This window comes from Haemaphysalis longicornis, unplaced genomic scaffold (assembly GCF_048455015.1).
Source record: "Haemaphysalis longicornis isolate Haplotype H1 unplaced genomic scaffold, Haemaphysalis longicornis Haplotype H1 scaffold_9, whole genome shotgun sequence".
Taxonomy (NCBI): Eukaryota; Metazoa; Arthropoda; class Arachnida; order Ixodida; family Ixodidae; genus Haemaphysalis; species Haemaphysalis longicornis.
Genome location: NW_027526460.1, coordinates 61759067 through 61779413, shown reverse-complemented (window position 1 = coordinate 61779413; position 20347 = coordinate 61759067). Strand labels below are relative to the sequence as shown.

The window sequence follows — 20347 nt, the reverse complement described above, 5'->3', positions numbered from 1 at the left end:
AGATTAGCACGTGCTCTCGTCGTCATCGTGCGCTTCAAGCTTTGAAAACACCGTTGGACTTGCAAACGAGAACTTTGTCGTGCCTTGATGTCGTCGGCAAAAGGGAGGGCGTTTTCCCTTTAGGGAAAGCTTGGCGTACTAAACGCAGTAGACAAGCAGCTTAGTGCGGGAGAGAGCCGACATCCTTAGATACCTTCCTTTGACACGCGCGTTGTTTTCCAGCGATCTCAAAAAGCGGCAATCCTACATTCTCGAGTTTTTTTTAATGTTCCAACACCAAAGTTGCAGAAACACGTGGCTGCAAGTGAAAGGTGAAAGCTACACTATTCTCGTTGATTTCCGAAGGTTTCCTCACTGCTGCGTTTTCCTGGTTGTTACATTTTGTTTTCCCGGTCGGGTTAAAAACGTATGGGCGGCCTTCCTCTGTATATAAATTCGAACTCTGCTGCACAAACATGTAGAAAACTCTTAAAACATGTGGTTTAATAATATTCGTAAAGCGTCGACTTGAGTATTGCAGATATAATGGGTACAAAATCAGCTGTCCTAATCCCTTCACAGATACTAAATGTATTTGTACCAGGAGGGGAAAGAAGCAGGAAGCCCCAACCCAAATTACCCTTAAAGAGCCCAGAGAAGTAAAAGGCTGTTTTTCCCGGAGGACTCACAGTAAATTCGCTGCGTGAGCCCCTGAGGCCTCTAGAAGCGCGTAGCAGGAAACACGTGGCAGTTTATCGAGTTCAGGAAAAATCAACTTCTCCTACGAACCAGCTTCTGCCACATTTGTCGAAATGTAATGTGTACATGGGTGAGAAACATAAGCGCCACTTTAATTCGTTCTTTCTCTTAAAGCTAATGTTTTGCCGTGCACAGAAAAGAGGGACGAGAGCGAAAACTACGGCTACGAAGCTGCACGTTCACAGTGATTGCGTTTGAGCGTGTTAGGGAAGCTCTTTATTGCATCTCAGCAGTTGCCAGCTTCAAATCGGGGTTACTGACATCTGATAAACACAAACTGAGGCTCTTAGTTGAGGATAAACCCAGTCAATGTCCTTCACGTGTCGTCACTTTCCGGCAGACATTGAGGAGAGAACGGGATCACGAGTCAGTGCTTTCAAAGTGTCTCGCTGTCATCGTATGCGCTGTTTGTGCGAGCTTCTCGTGGGGTCCCCTAAGACACATGTGTTTCATCACGAAGAGATCGCACGCCGGATGCCATCAACTTGGCACGTGCCGCGGAAGTTTCTCGACCCCTGAGACTTCACCAAGCACTCTGCTTTGGATGACGTGATGGATCCGCTGTTTACTTAGGCCACGTGTTCCACCAGCCAAGGATTCTCCTATCCGTTCTGAAGCCGAGAAGATGCCTACTCTTACTGTTAAGCTTTCTCCAGCACCCACGGATTACAGCTCGCTTCTCAGAAAAGGCGTGGGATTAGCTGTACAGGAGGGAAAACTAATCTTCTTAGTACTCGTGGCGTATATAAAGTGACCTTCCCACTGAAAAGGATCTCGCGATTTTGTTGAAAGCACAGGTGTTTGTCTCAAGCTGGATTACTCCCAGAAACTGCTTTTTTTGCAGAGTTTATTTGCGCGATGTGTTCTTATATTAATATTATTTTATACAAGGATTCCCCGTTAGCATGACCGCTAAATCTGCGAGTGTTTCTAACCTACTCAATTGTTCTTAAGAACACCCTCAAATTGATTCAAGACCTTGTAGACAAACCCTAAAAAGTTCAAGTAGAGTTTTATCATCATCGTCATTACAAACACCCGCAACTTTATCGTCATTCTGCCGTATCGTTTATTGTAGACATAAGGCATCTGGTATTTACGACTGCTCTTGTTCTTTGCTGTTCAAACTCATTTTTGCCACCAAACTTGCGATTATTTCCTTAAATTAAGGGCCTTCTACACCTAGTCCTAACTCTCGATGGGGATTCTGAAGACTTTGTATTCAAGTGGTCATTTGTTCTCTGAAATAAAGGCATACCCGTGCACCATGTCTCTATCACTTTCGATTATGATATCTTTCAATCGTCTAATGCAAGACTTGTTTTCTACCAATAAGCGTGATTCTTCACCATATTCTGTCCATCGCCGGTTGCCCTGAACCACATCTTCTTTTGAAATTTACTAAGTTTCCAATTTTGTACTTACTAAGTCGAAACGGAGGATATCAACTGTAATAATGCTTAAATACTTTGTTGTCCAGTGCTTAGTGCATTCCGAGTGCCCTACACACCGATGTAATTCTGCGCATCCATTCCGTCTTTTGCTCTTTAACAGTACTTCCAGCTGGTCTGAGATAGTTCTATTCATCGACTTCTATGCGAATTTGACAGCGTAAGCTAAAACAAGCGATTTCAGGCTGTATATGGGGGAATGGTCCACTTATTTGTATTTACTTTTACCCCTACAAGTGGGCTTCACTAGTATGGTTCCTGACGAGTTCTGTGCAGATCTTTTCACGATTAGTTGAACCAACCGAGGTCATCAAGCTCGCTAAACACCCGTCCTAAATATGCTGTCAATATTTTCGGTACATGGGGTGCCCCTCTCTGAGGCCCTTCATTACAGGGGCGTTCCAACTCTTCATCAGTTCGTGAATATTTTGACTATTATATTTAGGCTTGTGGGTACATAACAAATAACGTTGTTTCACCTTTTAACACCAAAGCGTTTTATTCTGGGATTCACGAAGATTTCACTTACGTCATATCCGTCACGATGTGACGCCAGTATAACGAAGCAAGCGGCGTGTAAAGGGTGCACTCCTGCACATACGTTTTTTTTTGCGGGGAAGCAACCTTTACTACTAAAGAGTACGTTGTACTTCGGGTTGTTCGTTTTCAGGTTTTATAATTTAACACAAAAGTGTTTTATGCTGGGATATACCGAGATTTCACTGACGTCATATCTGTCAGGGAAATTACGCCTAGCACACCCACGCGACAGCCGCCTATCCGCAATTCTTGCTTAGCTACAGGTTTCGCTGCACATTTCATTTTCGTGTTTTACTGATTCCCATGACAGAGGAATCAACCCCAGTATTTTACTTCGTTTTTTGCCCTGCGGCATATTGCCGCGAACCATGTATAAGTTTATTGCTTGTTTTGCTGCCCGGCCATGCCCGGCTGTATTATCTGCGTCCCAAGCGAAGTGCGTCTTCCATTCTTTATTTTTATGCCGCACGGGACTGTCTCGCCATAACGTCACTAGCCCAGAATGATCTTATTTTATCTACAATGTTTTGGATGTAAATCGATGGTTCCAGAAACACTCGCGCCAAGAGATAAAAGCCTGCAGAGCAGACGCCATGGCATTCGAATCGCCGACACCAGTTTACGCATGTCACTTTGTTGATTGCTGTATCACCGCCTTGTTTTCTTTGAGTTGTTAGGGGAGCACAAGTTCGCTCCAATAAACTTGTTTTTCTTGAAGACAACAGCGTCGTTTTTGGCAACGTGACAATATGAAGAAGGTGCAAAGAACTTGACTGCTGGAGATATCCACCACTGCCACTTGAACAGTGAGGTACAGGTACTTGCATTCACCTGTACTGACACGGTTACAGTAGCCACCTGTCACCCCCGAACATGATCAAGTGAGGTTACTGAAGGACAGCTGCTACTTGAGAATTATTGCGCTTGCGCTCTAAGCATCTGGGTGAACTTGATGAATGGTGACTTGAGCATGATCACAACAAATGATGAGGTTGTGTACCCTCTTTGCGGTGAGAACTGAATCCCTTCTGTCCTCGTGCATCCACCTTACTTGACCTCCAACTTTCACTCTTTCCCCTTTGCTTATTCTCTCCTTTCACCATTCAGGATCTTCGCCATTTCGCAACACCTCCGCTCCCCTGCTACTACATCCATCCTCCTCCCCTGTATTATGATTGATTGATTGTGGGTTTTAAAGCATCGACGCTTCATAGGCGATGAGGCGCGCCATAGTGGGGCGCTCCGGATAAAATTTGACCACCTGGGGACCTATAACGTGCGCCAAAATCTCCAATACATGGGCGTTTTGCTTTTCGCCTCCATCAGAAAAGCTGCGCTTACCTGCAACCACTTGCTCCCTCTGACCAGTCCAACCACTAGAATCGAAAGTTGGGCTAGTTAGTTCTTGTATATCCTTACAGAGCGCCTGAAGACGCGATGAGGATTACAGATGGGGAGACGCGAAAGTGCCGTCGTGCGTGCTCTATTTTATTGTGCTCCTCTTCAAGCACCGTTTATCTGTCGAACCACCCTCAGTTCTTGCTATCTTCTTGCATTTTGCCCTCTCCGGACGCCTTCCTATATTCCTCTGCTCTCTGTACCCTCATTCCTGCCGCGTCTTTCCCTTTCCAAGCAACCTCTTCCCCACGCCAACATACTGTACACTTCTCCCCTTCTTACACTGTCAACACCACTCTGTCGAGGCTGGTGTCGTCTCGGCATCCCGCGCATGCTGTTTGGTGTTTGAGGCGAAACAAAGAAAGACTCGCAGGAAAGTAAGTGACGTGCGACAAGAGGCAAGAATGGCAATCGCACTAAAAGTAACCGTTGCCATTAGCACAAAACACACCGAATAAATTTCAGACGCAAAACATTTTGCAATGAGGATAGCCGCGTCAGTGGGCAGTTGTGTAGGCCGTATAAGTCGCTTTGTAAAATAATTTACCCCTGACATAATTTGACACTTTTCAATCAGGTCGACAAGGAACCATTGCGTCGTTTCGTAATTACTTATTTTTATTCCGGGAATTAAGCAGTGCTATGTGAGATGCAAGTGTAGAGTTTATAATCGTGTGCTCGAGAAAACAATGACACAATCCAAATGTGAGTGACCCAAGATACCCTGTATAAACTCAATCTCTTTTTAAATAAGAGTTGTTTTTCACGCACTATGGTATTAAAATGTTGAGGGTCCTGTGTTGTTGCGCCCCTCTGAAACTCTTTTACACGTAGGTTTACACATAAGGATAACAGCTTGCTGTTTCCCACGTGCCCGCGGAAGACGAATACAATTAAAAACCGATACATTTCTTCGCTCTGATAAGGTTTTGTTGAAACTTCTTGCACACAAAGCTGAAAGATCATCGGCGGAGCAGACGAGGCCAGTTGGTGAGCCGCGGTATATGGGCACAATGCTTGAACAACCGGCCCCGGCACACGTTTGAGCGTAGAAACAAAACGGCTGCGTTGAAAAGAAGGTTGCATTGAGGAAGCATAAATTGAGCCTAGGCGTTTGCGGAACATTGGCTTGAGGATTGACTTGTCGTTTGCGGTTGGCTTGACGTTTGCGGAACATTGGCTTGAACATGGCTTGACGATGCGGAGCCTGAAAGAACACTTTGAGTACACCTATGCACCCATGAGTTTTGCTTGGGAGAACATTTTTGTTGGATAGATTTCCCTGCTGCCCATAGATATGTTAGCATCGAAGCGAATGAAAATGGGTGATGTAGCTTCGAGCCGCTAGCGGCAGCTGTCGGTCACTTGCCAATACCCCTGAGTGCGTATGGGGGGATTATTAGTTGGTTATGTTATCATCAAACCCAAATAGGGATTTGTGAAACTGCCTTGAACTTGTGGTGGGAGCTGTCATCGTCACTGGCGAATACTGAGGCCAACAATGAGCCTTTTCGCGCGATTACCCCAATTTCGCGCTTCAGGATAGCGTAAACATCATTGTACTTGGAGCTTCGCGCACTAATTGTCCACGTTGCCTACGGCGCCGGCCACAACGCATTCACTTTATACCCTTTTAGTCAGCTACAGCGTAAATGATCTTTTGTACAATATGTCCAAGTGCTGTATTTCGTTCTGCGTGCCTAGTAGACAGTAAGAAAACCATAGCTGTGTCTAGAAAGTATGCTCACCTCGCAATCCGATGGCCATAGGTTAGTCTTACCAAGTCGAAAATTTGCCTAGCTCCTCTTAGAAATTGATTACTTTAATTTCATTTTTTGAGGTGTTCGGTCATTGTGCAATACAATTCGCTGCTGCTGATGCAATATGGTGGCATTTATGCTCAATGGCCCATTTAAAGAGGCATAGTTGACCAGAAGCGATAAAGTAACTTCGAGCTCAATTGCGATATTTTGGAGACCACGAGCGCGTAAATGTTTTCTTTTATATCCTGTAAACATCTTCCTCTGAACGCAAGTTTTTAATATCACAGCATTTCGGTAGACCTTATTAGGAACCATCTTTGCGCTGTGCTTCCAATTGAAAAGGCGTGTGAGCTCACCATCTAGTAAAGACGGTGCGACACCTACAAAATTTTGCATCCGCTTTAATGGAAATTTCTTTGCTCTCTTTCCGGTTTGATTTTAAAAAATACGAACAATATAAAGCCACTCTAGAAGTGTGGACTGGCCTTCTTGTGAGCTCTGAATTGAAGCTTATTACTACGTGTTCAGTTCCCACGGCTGAGGCACACGCAAAAAAGAACGTTGGAATAAAAGAGCATTGATGGAGCAAAATATACAGGCAGGAAAGTCCGGAGGGCAGTTCTGAAAGTCCGAAGTAGAAAGACGGAGTCATACCTCTAGCGCTCGTCTGTCAGTTCTGCGGGTGACATCCAGCACAATGTCCCCATAAAATTTCCCAACCACTTCTAGTGCACTTTCCGAAAGCGTTCGTGGAATGCAGCCCCCGAAGCAGAGCCTCCATTGCATTTCTGTATTTGCACGATGGAGAGAACTGTTTAGTGCCCGCGGTGCGAGTGGGTCAGCGACCCAAAGCTGTGCAATGATGGTGAATTCCCGCGAAAAGGCTTGATGAAATTGTTTGATTTTTTTTTTAATTTCATCTAAGTAAAGAGAAGTTCTCAATGCGGGAGCTCATGGACTGTCCTACCAAATAAATATTTCATACTCCCTGCCCAGGCTTGCACAAGACGTCAAACCAACGTGGCTAGGTCTATTACAGGAGGAAAAAGCACTCCAAGATAGAAATACGAATCTTCTTTCGAGTTACCTAAAAGTTTCAATATTTCGAGGGCTTTCGCAACTATACTTCGCGATAAGCAGCAAATTTTGTCACAAACGAGCGTGTCGAGCGGGCCGGACTTATTCCTAGTCAGAGTGACGAGAAAAAAATGCTGACCCGATGTAAACATCGTGGTAGTGTTGGTAATAAGAATGAATTTTTTTTTATTTGTGCATAATATTATAAACTTCACAATCACAATTTATCAGTGGTTCTCCGTAGCAGATGGCAAGATGTGCACGTTAATTACCTCAAATTTATATATGTTGTGATCACGGAGGTCGCTTTCCTTTGAGTCGAATAGAAGACTATTCCACTCGACGCAATGCCTCAGATTCGACGCCACACCTCAGCCACTGCACCACGACAGAAATTGGTTACTTTGGTTAACGCGTTTGGCTTTTTTAGCCACGTACTGATTGCCTAAATTGCTGCTTTATGTATTGTTGTGAGTTTTGAAAGACGCAGCATTACAACTTCGTCTTCCCTCTCTGCAGTATGCAGCATGCTACGACAGGGTGTCTCCCTGGTGCTCGGTCCACGTTCCCCGTCCGTGGTGTCTGTTCTGGGATCAACGTGCAGTGCTTTCCACGTGCCACACGTGCAGACCAGTTGGACCCCTCCATACGCGGACCTTTCGTCTGGACAGCGCCTCTTCTCATTGAACGTGTACCCGCACCCGGACGTCCTTAGCCGGGCCTACGTGGACCTGGCGCTCAAGACAAGTCGGTGGAAAACCGTCACCGTTATCTACGAGGACACCGAGAGTGAGTAACCAAGGTTTGTTAACTACAAAATCAAAAGAGTGCGTAGGGGTCGAAGTCAAAGCCTGTTTATTCATTGGCCAGCTCTGTGGACTTACGTATTTATCTATTCACATCACCTTAGAGTGTCCCGTAGGAAGATTGAGTAACGGGGGCCGAGAAAAGAACACCTAACTGCAAATTGAACAGAAGCAACGTAGTTTAAAACAATACAACGTGGTAATAAAGTATAACTAACAGAACAGATAGCACGCAAGAAGCGTAGTGTAGTAACATTAGAAGTATACACTACGTACAAAGTAATGCGCACGGCATTAAAAACAGAAATGAGGCGGCAAAGCACATCTGGGCAAAGACGCAAGGCTAGGTATAGCAACTCACTTTTTTTTCTTTTATTAAGGGTAGTTTTTCTCGGCGACGGTTACACGTCAGTCGACTGTGTATTGACACTAATTGTCAATTCCGTGTGCATCCGCATATTGCGCACGCCTCCTGAGTTAAACTTTATATACTGCCGCGAAGCCTGTATTGGATTTGTTTATTTATGGTTTGGTTTTACCACTTGGCCAGGCTGGGCTGTGTTATCTGTGTGCCAAGTGAGGCGCGTGTTCCATTGATAATTTTGTATGCCGGACTTGTTAACTCTTTTGATAAAGATAGTGTTTCGAACTAGCGTCACCAGCCTACAATATTCTTCTTGAAACGACAGTTCTTGAAAAGGAAACTACAAGAACGGACAGTGTTTTGTATGTAATTCGACAGTTCGAGAAACACCCGCCCCGTAAGATAAATACCAGCAGAGCAGACGCCGCGGTAGTGGATTCGCCGACACCAGTTTGCGCGCGTCACTTTTTTGACTGCTCTTTCGCCGCCTGTGTATTTTCTGAGTTGTTGGGGGAGCACAAGTTAACTCCAATAAACTCGCTTTTCCTATAGGAAAACTGCGTCGTGTTTGGCTACGTTGATTGATTGATTGCAGGGTTGAACGCACCGACGCAACGCAGGCGATGAGGCGCGCCATAGTGGAGGGCTCCGGATTAATTTCGACCACGTGGGAATCTATAACGTGCGCCCAAATCTCATCTTGTTGCTTTTAGCCTCCATCAGAAAAGCGGCCGCCGCGGCCGGGAATCGAACCCGCGACCTCGTGCTCAGCAGCGCAACGCCTTAGCCACTGAGCCACCGCGGCGGGTCTTTGGTCACGTGACAATATGGGTATCTACTGTCTGCAAGTGTTGCATTGGTGTTTTCATCAAGAGGTTCTACAGGAAACCGGCACCAAAAGTTTGTTAACGAACAAATTTGCCTGCCTAACGAGGCAAATTAGTCAGCGTTGTGAACAGCGGATGGCCGCCACGTTAAACGCTCATCCGTGGAGTATGGCTTTGTAAGGAAAGGGTGCCAAGAACAGAAATAAAATACGAAGTACACAAAAAAGGTCCGAGCCTTTCGAAACTCCATGGGAACGCGCGTCTCAAGGCTTCATAACGCGCCAGAGGAAGCCGTCAGTATGCCTGGTGGTCGACACGTACAGCAGAGAAGAGACACAAAAATTACTCCAAGATTCATTCGTGGATCTTAACGAATGTGTGAAAATCTCGTCCGTACGCTGACAAACAGATACGTACGCGCGAAGACATTCTCAAACACCACAACAGTGATGTGTATGTCGCGTTGTCCTGATCAACGCCGCATGTGTAGCACTTCCTGTACCGTCCAACGTTTTTCAAAATGGTCAGTAGAGACGGCCAGTTCGGCCGCTACTCCGCGATGTGGCGTGCACCAGCGGACAGGCCGCTAGGCCACTGTACCATTCGTTATCTCCCGCAACCCGGCCCATCTATGCCGACAGCCCAAGCCGGGAGCATGCGGAAAAGATAGCGAGTGGTGGGGGAAGAGCAGGAGAAGTCATTATGAGACCTGCACCGATTAACGTCTCGCAGAAAACACCACCCTGGCCACTATGGAAGGCAGCTATCTCTACGCGCCCGCTTCTTTCCTTCTTCCGCCGCTCGCTCTGTTGAGAAGGACGCAGTGAAAATTTTGCCAACATGATTCATCTGTTAGTCACGCATTAAAACTATCGCGATCTCCTTGCGGTTCCACGAGCGCGCACGACTCGTGACGGCATAGCGCACGTAGTAAAGGCTACAGTCTACCTGGTGTTCGCCGTCGCATTAACTATGGCCGTGTATCGCAACAGAAGTGCTTTGACAGAAGGTGTGCCGCCAGTTTCTGCCTCAGCTAAGGGCGGGCAACCAAGAAAGTACGCCTACAGTGCCGAAGAGCGGGAGGCGTGCAATTCCAGCGGAAGCCATAGACCTTGCACTTTCAAGCCACATAATCAAAATTGATACCCCATTTTTTTTTTTATGTCGGTATGCCAATTTGTGCTCACGCAGCAACTGCCGGTACGTACAACTTCATACAACTTTACCTAAAATATTTCCGTCCTGGTTATAGTTTTCAAAATATCGCTGTACCATAGTGAGCTTTCCTTTGATGAGATGGTTTGATTTGTTAATTGTTTAGTAACGTGCCGAAGTCACACCTTGGATATGAGGTGACCTGAAGTGATGGGCTCTGGAATAATTTTAACCACCTGGATATCTTTAACGTACCGCCAAATCTTGACACAACGGCGTTGTCGCTTTTCTCCTCCATCTAAAAGGCAGCCGCCGCGGCCGGCATCAAACCCGCGTCCTTGGGCCAAGCAGCACACCATAGCCATTGAGCCATCACGGGAATTGTTGTTGTAATCATTCACAGCTAGGGGACTTTAGCATCAGGGTAAGCGGGGAGAACCGCTCAACAATAACGTAAGTAGGTTGTGCAATTTTAAAATCATCAAAAGCGCCGGCAGCTTCTGCTCCTTTTGACCCAATCTACAAATGACTTCGAGCAACCGCTTCTTTTAATCTTCGTTCGGCGTTTTGACTTGGCTGTGACATTATGAGCTTTGTATTGCTTCACGCATGACTCATTGATTGCCAAAAATCCTGGGCCGTCTCCACTAACATGAAACCATGGTAGGGACGAAGCATGCAATGTATAAGCGTAATCTTGGCTCCTTGGCGTTTTTGACAACAGAGATGAAACCGCTGGGAGGTATAGGTATACAGCTTTCCTGTGAAAGTCTTTTGTCTTCAAAGCACGAAGCTCTCTATTACGAGGCGTAAACGAGCGTCCCGGTGTTTTTTTTTAGTACGCATCACGTTCTAGCGCGAGGCGTGAGCGAGTTTTCCTAAGTTTTAGTGTAGTCACTACATGAAACGACAATTACGACGAGGATTACGGCGGCGACGACGACAGGAGACGCCAACAGCCCCAGCCCCGAAGGGTCTTCGCCCCTAAAGGGTGACGCATACGTAAAGTGTTACCATAAATAAAGCAGCAAGAAGACCGAAGTAGGCCGGCATAATTTTATTATTGTTTGAAGTGCGGTTATTCAACGATATATTGTCGACTGGGACACGAATCGCACGTACGGGCATTGTCAGCCCACAGAAAATAATGAAAATGCTTGCATGGTTAGCAAAATATATCGGACTAAGGGGTAGACCTTAGAAGGGCGCTGACATTGGTTAACACGGGCGGACCTAAGGAATGTAGGACTGACTTAATGCTGACCAAAGCTCTGCAGGTCGTTTGGTCTTGCACCCAAATGCACAGCAAGATTCCGAATGGCAGCCCGACGTCGTTCCGACACCACCACTCAGAAATGAAATCCTCGCGACGTAAACACACCAAACATCTCCGGCCACCAGAATACATAGACATGGGAAAAACAGCAACAATATGTTACAACATATTGTTTAGAAAAACGCATAGAGTGGCCAATGTGCCTGAAGGAAGGAAAGGGTCGGTGAAGTGTTAAAGGGACCCCGCGAGTCTATTTTCAACTTTTTTTGAAATCCTAAATGCTTGCAGAACATAGCCGCCCAACACGCCCAGTACTTAGATTAGGTGGTCGCAAAGTACCTCAGCCAAACATTACTGCTCTATGCCAATCAGATAACTTCTAAACTTGCTCAAAAGATTTTTTTTTCTTTCCCAGTCCTGACGTGCTTCGACGGCTCGAATTACGTCACTAAGGCCATGTAGCGGCTGTTGGCCGGTTTTCCTTCAGTTGCAGCAATGAACGCTTTTCGATAGGAACCTAAAGAAAAGCCAGAAAAATAAAGAAGAAATGAAAGTCGTGTCTGGTGCGACGAGAAAATCACCCCGCTCCGTGCTGGCGATAACTATAACTTTTGCAGTGCTACCAGACGCGAAGGAAGGAGTGAAATAGCTTCTCGAAAGTGTTCCAGGGTCCCTTTAACGTAGGTGTTACCTGTATATGTCCCTGGAAAACCTCGATGGTTTGCCACGCGTATATCAAGCTACCGGCGCGGCTAACGATGTCGTCCAGTCTTCGCCGAAGAGCTATTGCAGCCCAACAGTACCGGGTAACCGATACGACTGCTTGGTTGCCGCATTCGTACGAAGCAATGGCCGAAAACCAGGCCGAGAGCAGTTGCAGACGCCGGCCTTGGTGCTTCCACGCATCAAATGACACGTGCGTCATCAACGGCATCCATCTGGATGAAATAATGAAAGAGGTTATGATTTGTAAAGATTGCTGCTGCCTTTCCCTGCGCAGTCAGAAATTCTATTATCTAAGTGATATTTGGTAGACTATACCAGAAACATTCGGGTGTCCATTTCACAGTCGCTTTGTGAGGCTGCTTGAGTGGTTAGAAGCGGCCGGGCTCATCTGTTTTAAGGTAAAATGTCCGCTAATTGGAATTCGGGATACCTATGGACATAAAACTACTGCGGCCGTTGCTTAAGCACTCCAACTGAATGCAATTCGCTGCGTCTCATTTTATCTCTAATACCCGTGCCACACGAACAGTCATGGACATTTAAAATATTAACCGCGGAGCGCACTGCCGAAGATACCGGTGCCGTCTCCTGGCAGCGGCCGGGGGAAATGCACGGACATGCGCCGTTGAGATGTCGGAGCGAGGGAGCATGTCCCTCTGCGATATGGTGCCTTCTGCTCGCTCGCATGCTTGCCTTCTCGCCATGCCGCAGGAGCGCTGAATACAATTGTTGGCGATACGGAGCGAGATATTATCTGCGGACGCTGCATGCTCGGCTCCACGAGCGCCTGCTCCCCGTGTGTGCCGGCGTGATATTGCAGACATATCTCGGCATGTGGAATGCAGTAACTTGAGCAAATAACGATCAGCACTTGGGTCGCGCCCAAACCATGCTCAGTGGTACCTGCTCCGCAGATTTCTAGAAGCACTGAGGTGCCTGGAAAAAGAAAAAAAATACTCAAAAAAAGCAGGCCGCCAAAATTGCTTTTGCAGCTGGCTTATATAATGATTGGACCTGCCTATCTTCTTAATTTCTGTGAATGTTAAAATTCTGCCAATTATTTGCCCAACCCACACAATGCTTGCAGTAACTATATACAATTGGAGACTAATTCTGATGATATATCTATTGTTTGCGGCACCAAATCCGCGAATTGCCTCAGCCATGACTCCCTCAAAAAAAGGCGACAAACACCTTCAGCTGCAGCGGCGGTACTATTTGCAGTGCTTGCAGCGCTCTTGCGGCATGGCGAAAAGGCGAGTATGCGAGAGAGGAGAGGGCGACATATCGCAGTGGGACAAGCACCCTCGCACCCGACATATCAACTGCGCATGTCCGTGCGTTTTCGACGGCCGCTGCCAGTTTACGGCACCGGTATCTTCGGCCGTGCGCTCCGCGGTTCGCATTTGAATTGTCCATGACTCTAGACAGAAAATGACATTAAGTTTAGCTTAGGTCTTAATGCCATTAATTCGCTTCAACACGCAAGAATCTAATGCCATTCGCCCTAATGTCATTTTTGGTTTAAGGAGTTCCGCACAACTCATTCGCCTTCACAAACGCCTTAAATATGTTTGCTCTCGAACGCGATGAGCACTAAAATGAAACCAACGAAACTCTCAGCATTAGAGCGTTGACGCGGAAGCGTAACTGAACTTCAAAATCAGACGATTTTTTGTGCAGTCTTGGCGGTGAAGTTTTGAAGAAGACGAAGTTCATAAAACAGCGGCAAACGGGAAAACATCGTGTTACTAGACGTGGGAAATTTTTCGGATTGGGCTACCACTGGCAGGCGACGGCAGCTGCTGAAGCCACTTTTACTAATGGCGTACACCATTTTTAAGAAAACACTATTTTTCATAACATTTTCTTTCACACAAAATATTTTTAACCCTTGTAAGACGCATTTCTCTACGTTAAAGGCTTCTAAAATATGAGTGAATTTCCCTTTTTGGTCAATGTAACCATCATATCTAACACATTTATGCCTTTGCGTTTTAGGGTCCAGCACGGCCCGCCCAAATAATGTCATTCGGTATCTTAGGGCCTTAAACACTTAATGTCATTTTCCGTGTACGTGTGGCACGGGTATAAGACGATTTAGAGACGTAAGCCTGAGTTGCAATGTACCTATTAAACACTGCCAGATGATTGACTTTGTTTCCCACTGGATGTCTCCACATTTGTGCCAACCGTCGACACAAATGTCTAATATTCTCGCGTGACTTGTCTCTTCGCGACCACTAAATTTACCCCCACATTATCTTGCTTTTCAGTCCACTTTACGTTTTTTTTCTTTTTAAGCCTAATTGGCCACTTATTTAGCTGTTTATTCAATAGTCGTACCTAATTCGCGTAATTTGTCGTTACACTCGTTTCGCGTAGGCATTGTCTTTAAATCCCTGATCTATCCTCTTTACTACCTAGTCATGCATCCTAATTAGCTCAACATTAACTTTATCCTCGTATTCATTTATCATCTTCACTGAGTCATCCACCATAATGGCGTATTGATCCGTCCTGAAACACTCTGATTGCCCTTTACACGCTTTGAATCATTTTGGTTCACCGTTATTAACTTATTCGTCCACTTTACATCACTTTGAGCAATCTTGATTCACCTTATTTCCCTTTCATTTCTCTTCTATTTTGTATACCCAAATTCGCGTGCAGTCACGCAAATTGTTGTAAACGTGAAAGGAGCTTACCTAGTGTGCGGTACGTTGCACGTAGTATGGGTACATTCTAATTTAGCCTTTAGACGGCTTCGTTGTCGTCTTTGCGTACAGTCCGCCATGCTAAGCCCCGTTCCAATTTGCACGAGGCAGTCAACGAACACTGCTTCTAGGAGGCAGAATCTAAGTCAGCAACCATGCAGGCTACCTTCCTGTCGAAACTATCAAGTGACGCCAGCGCCGCCTTTTTGCGTAGTAAGGTTGTCACAAACTTACTTGTTTTGGAATATTTAGTATAGTTTACTAGTGGTAAAGATGATTTTCTCCTATTTTTAAATCACGCAATGTTTGTAATATTAGCGGTAATACAGTGAAACCCCGCTGATACGTCCCCCGGACTTACGACGGATCGCCGCGGCCCCGGCAAACTCCCCATAGAAACATTGCATTAAAAACTCCGATGATATAACGCTCGGGTGCACGCGGTCGGCTTAACACGACGGACTCTGGCACGGATATACCGGCGTTTTTCCATATATAACACCGCTCCGCCGCCTCGTCCCGACCTTCTTTATTCTTAACACCCGCTTGACGCTGCTTGATGTACAAAGGTCCGCCAGCGGGCCGGATCCCTTGCTGAACAGACGCTAGCAAGCAGGCATGAGCAGGAGTTTACCTGCGACGGCCCCACGCGGCAGCACTGCGGCAACGTGACAATCGCGAGAAGACGAAGTTCAGGTGGCCGGCGGACCGTGAATTTGAAGCTCTCGTCGAGCTGCCGACGAACGCGAAAACACATACGACGTAACCCCACGGCGATGGCCGATCAGCCACTGTCCCCTCCCGCTCGATCCAAGCTTCTTCCTTTCAGGACGCTCTCTTCCCATATTTCTCCGTCTTTCAAAGTTGCGTTGTCTCTCCACTCCTTCCTTAGCTAGAGTTCCTCAATTCACCCGCATCCGCCGCAATGGTGGGGACACGTACCCGTTGGCACCGCCATTTTGGTTCACTCGCTGGCTGCCGCAGCAAGTCGCTGTAGTAATACGGCGCTATAATTTTCCCCGCATCACAGTTCACTCGCTAAGTTTGAATCATCTAATCTACTTCGCACTGCTGGGTCTTGTGGGGACCAGAACAGCTGTGCTGAGCACTTTGATCCAATAACGACGGGACGGGACCGTACAAAGTGTGTCTTCACCATGTACGACGATGCCGATTTATTTTTCATCTCCGCCATGCACTATCGTTCGTTTCGTTTGGCCTTTGCACTTTTACTCCTTTTCACTGTCAATTTGCTGGATCACGTCGGCCTTATCTAGCGTGCGCAAGGGGCGGGGCTGGTGGTCTATAAATAGCACCGGACGCCGCACTTGGCTGGCGGACTAGCTTGACGCGGTTGAGGAGGGGGGGGGGCAACATAGGCGTTGCTTCTTTTAAACTTGGGATTGCAGGTAAGGGTTCGCAAATAACGCGAAAGGCGCTGAGTATAGTAGTTTAAATCAGTTCTTAGACCACCTGTCGAATGAGACCGTCTCCTAGGCCGGCATTCAGCCGCACCCCGGTCGTACGACCCCCGGTCATACGACGCTTTCTGCCGGTCCCTTGAAAGTCGTATTATCGGGGTTCTACTGTATTTACGAAACCAGCGGCTTGCGTTTCTTAACATGTGTGTACGAGACTGTTGTGTGCGTTGGTGTAGCGTTAGGGACCGCTGCGCCGTTCGAATTCTTGTTCCTTTAGATGTCTAATTCGACTGCTTCGTAAGCAGTCTACCAAGCTGTCCGCGAATGGGAATGAAGCCTATGTCATATCGTGCTCGCCCGCAGGCAAGGTTGTGACGGTAGCGGTGTTGTAACCCGCTCGGCTCCTATCCTGAAAAGCAGGGTTCAATTCGCATTCGAGTTACAGTCTACCCAGTTATTTTTATGCACCCAGAAATATTTTTTATACCAATGTAGTTGCCAAGCGCTCTTCGCTCAGTGCGACTGAACGCCGAGGATGTATCAATTAGTTCACGAACAGCTGAACATAGACAGTTCCAAGTATATGTCATACACAGAGACAAGGCCAACACGACAAAAGAATTCGCAGACACTGAATGAATATCAGTGCCGGACTGACTGTATCAAATATTCTTTTTTCCACTAGCAATTAGAGAGTGGAATAATTTGCCCCATCAGTATAACAAACAGTCAATCATTGGAAATATTTTCATCAATGCTCGTATGTTATTTAATGTCTTTGGAATGACGAATTGAGTTGTTTGTCCACTGTTTGAAGTGCTCCCTACTCTTCTTTCAGTAACTATTTCGTATTATGTCCTTTGGTAAGTATATAGTTATAATTGGTATGGTACTGTTGTAGTCATAAAATGTATTGCTATCTGTTTTGTCTCGCTCGTTAATGTAATATTTCACTTGTTACGTAGTACCCTTTGTATTTATCTTGTCATTTCACTATGTTCACAATTTCCTGCAATAATCCCTAATTGGCATTGGCAGTATATGTAAATAAAAATAAATAAATAAATAAATAAATAAATAAATAAATAAATAAATAAATAAATAAATAAATAAATAAATAAATAAATAAATAAATAAATAAATAAATAAATAAATAAATAAATAAATCATTCGCCTTATTAATATCGGTGGTTCCGAGTAAACACGTCACAGCCGTTTTATCTAACTGTACGTATTCTGCAGGAGGAAAGTAATTGACACCAGACGGAAATTTTAGATAATTTGCAATTTCACTTGAAGCAGCTATATAACAAGTATTTGAACTAGGTCTAATTTTACCACAGTTCTATTGGCAAATCGTCGCAATTTTGTTCGAGGCAGTTACTATAATACACGATGTTGCAGCGATTTTGCGTATACAAACTCTCAGCAGACAGCAGATAAAGATTTGACATGAAGTACAATTGAGTATGAACGAATACATATATGAAACTCAGTGTCATGATTGAGGCTATAGCCTTTTAAGCAGCCTGTTTTTACATAATTTTGAGGGCATTGTTCTGATAAAAGTCGTGTGGTATCCATTTTTTGTAACATCAAGGTTCGCGTATAAACCTGTGCATTGGCACCAGCCGGGAATTCCTAATGGTTGATCCTTCATTGTGAATTATTCTTAAATAGCAAACAGAACTTTGCGCTCTTGTAAGAGTACGAAATCGCATAATTTAGTTCTATTGTATTAAGATTTACATTAAATCGGGATATACGAAGCATTCGCGAAAGAACTAGGTGTGTCGTAAAGCATATAGGCATGCGTTGGCCGACAAGGCTAAGTCATTGGGGGAAGCTATATGCCCTTTATGCAGCTTCCCAGCGAATAGATATCCACATGCTCTCCGGGAAACCCAGGGACTACAAAAAGGCTCACGCGCGTATTCACCGGGGGAACTACAGAAGGGTAGGATTTCAGTGCCGAAGGCAGTAGCACTGCGAATGAAAAGAACACTATAGAACGCGCTGATAGCAGCCGCTTTCATCATCTGATGTCGTACCTCCTATTAGGGGTTAGCGCCTAGCTATTTCATTAGGGCATGTCAGTAGGCAAGTCTTGTTATAATCTGTTCTCTTAACCATACAGTAACTAGTAGAGTAATTACCTAAACTAAAGCAGAGTTGGGGAAACAACTGTCTTCATAACTACCGTGACGGGTAAGCTATTTATGGCAAAGAGAGTGTGTAGAGGTACTCTTTGCGGGTGGATGCTGTGACTCAAAGAAGGAAAAGAAAGTTATAAAATTTCTAAAAAGCACGGAATATGATACGCTCTTAATATATTCGCTCTTTCTTACGTTTTTTTTTATTTGTTTTCTTTCTTCGTCAACGCAGCAGTTGCTGAGCAGTAAAACGTCGGAGTGTACTATGAGTAATCCCTGGATTCTAGTGGCCCAAAACCTGATTAACCTAATCTATCCCGCCAATATGTAATAACCAAGCTTGTTGCTCGCCATGAAAGCAGAGTCACGTCGCAAAGCCGAAAGGTATCAGGATCAGAGGCAAGAAACCAAATTCTAATAATGGTTCTTTAGCTGCGTATCTTGCCCGTTTTCACTGCTAATTATGCAGTCTATATTTGGCCTTATTCGTCGAGTTGAGAAGGAATGAACTGCACAAAACGAGGACCGAGATTTTGAAACGTGATTCTGGGGAAATGTGTCGCCGACAGGCACGCGCAACAAGGTAAAAGCCTGCACAAACATAATCTGGGCTCTAGTGAGGGTGGTGAGCACTTTTACTCGCCCCTCTTCTCTTGGTTGAAGTGGAACAGGCTGACGTGAGTGCCCTGAAATATACGAATTTCTGACCTGAAGTGGTGATAAATCTACGGCTTTATTACGTTTTATTTCCCATTAGTATCAGTTCTTCTTTAGAACAGGTCAGTTCACTTGGTTGAGTGCTTTGTCTACTTGCTCCCTAACGACTCTCAGAGTTAAAGCCCGGATTAGGTTTAGGTCGTAGTGGCTACGCCTCAGCTATGAGAGGAACCCTAATCGAAGACTACGGTGGTGGATGCGACTATTTTTACAATTTTTCTAAATTTCTTATGCTCGTTACTCCATGTTTCCCACTACCCTGCAGGACTGCTAGGAGATGCAAGAATAGAAAAAAATTCTCAAACACAGTATGTTTTAATATTTCACGACGGCTAAATAGCCACGCAGACGCAGACTGACAAGTACACAAGACGAAGCACTTCGTCCTGTGTACTTACCTGTCTGCATTTTTTACAGCTTTATACCAACACTCCAAACCTGCGGTTGTTCTAAACGTTGAACCTTGTTTCTCATGATGCTCTTTGGCTGTACGGACAGTTGGTTCCGCTCTCATTGGGTGACTGCTAGTTACTGCTCAAAGGGCAATCTTGCCCATGTCCCCATTAAGTACATTGAGATAGTTGTTTTCTGTTTTGCTGTCTGCCAGTGCAATATTGAACAATATGTACTCTTATAAGCAATATCCGCACGAGATGTATCGGATCAAAAATGCTCTATGGGAATTAGTCAGAATATTTACGCGTGCCTAATCTGAGTGGTTACTGCACATCACAAATAAATTAAGCACTTCTAAGGCAACAACGCATTGGAATGTCCGCCGAGAGAGAAGAGGTGCACCGGAACCAATAATTTACAGGCTCTGCCGAGAAATGCACCGCGTGCTTTTCGATGTCTTCGCTGAGGATTTGTTCTGCCACTACGTACAAGTGCCTCTTCATAACAGCTCTGGCGCCGCACTCCTTGCAGGCTTCGTGCGCATGAAGGATGTTCTTAATACATCCTTCGCTCTTGGTGCACGGGTCAACTTGGAGCTCTACAGACCGGACCAAGGAGCGGTGAAGACGCTACTCAAGCGCATCGACTTGGCGAAAGAGTTCAACATTTTGCTGGACGTGCCCATTGAGCGTGTCTACGAGTTCCTAGAAGCGGTGAGCAAATTTTTATTCGTCTGTCGCGATGGCCGTGTCAGGGGCCCGCCCAGCATCAGCTCGAGTGGATTGCAGCCTTCATGATGAACAGTAAATGGGCATTGTGGCT

General features: G+C 45.6%; 1 protein-coding gene across 1 annotated transcript in view; it reads left to right on the top strand.

Annotated features, from left to right (window-relative positions):
* LOC144151566 (glutamate receptor ionotropic, kainate 2-like) overlaps positions 1–20347 on the top strand; it is a 178671-nt gene that overhangs the window by 61600 nt on the left and 96724 nt on the right. Inside the window, exons 3-4 of the mRNA XM_077682666.1 lie at positions 7487–7756; positions 20057–20238. Of these exons, the coding sequence (XP_077538792.1) occupies positions 7487–7756; positions 20057–20238 (452 nt within the window). The remainder of the gene's footprint in view (positions 1–7486; positions 7757–20056; positions 20239–20347) is intronic.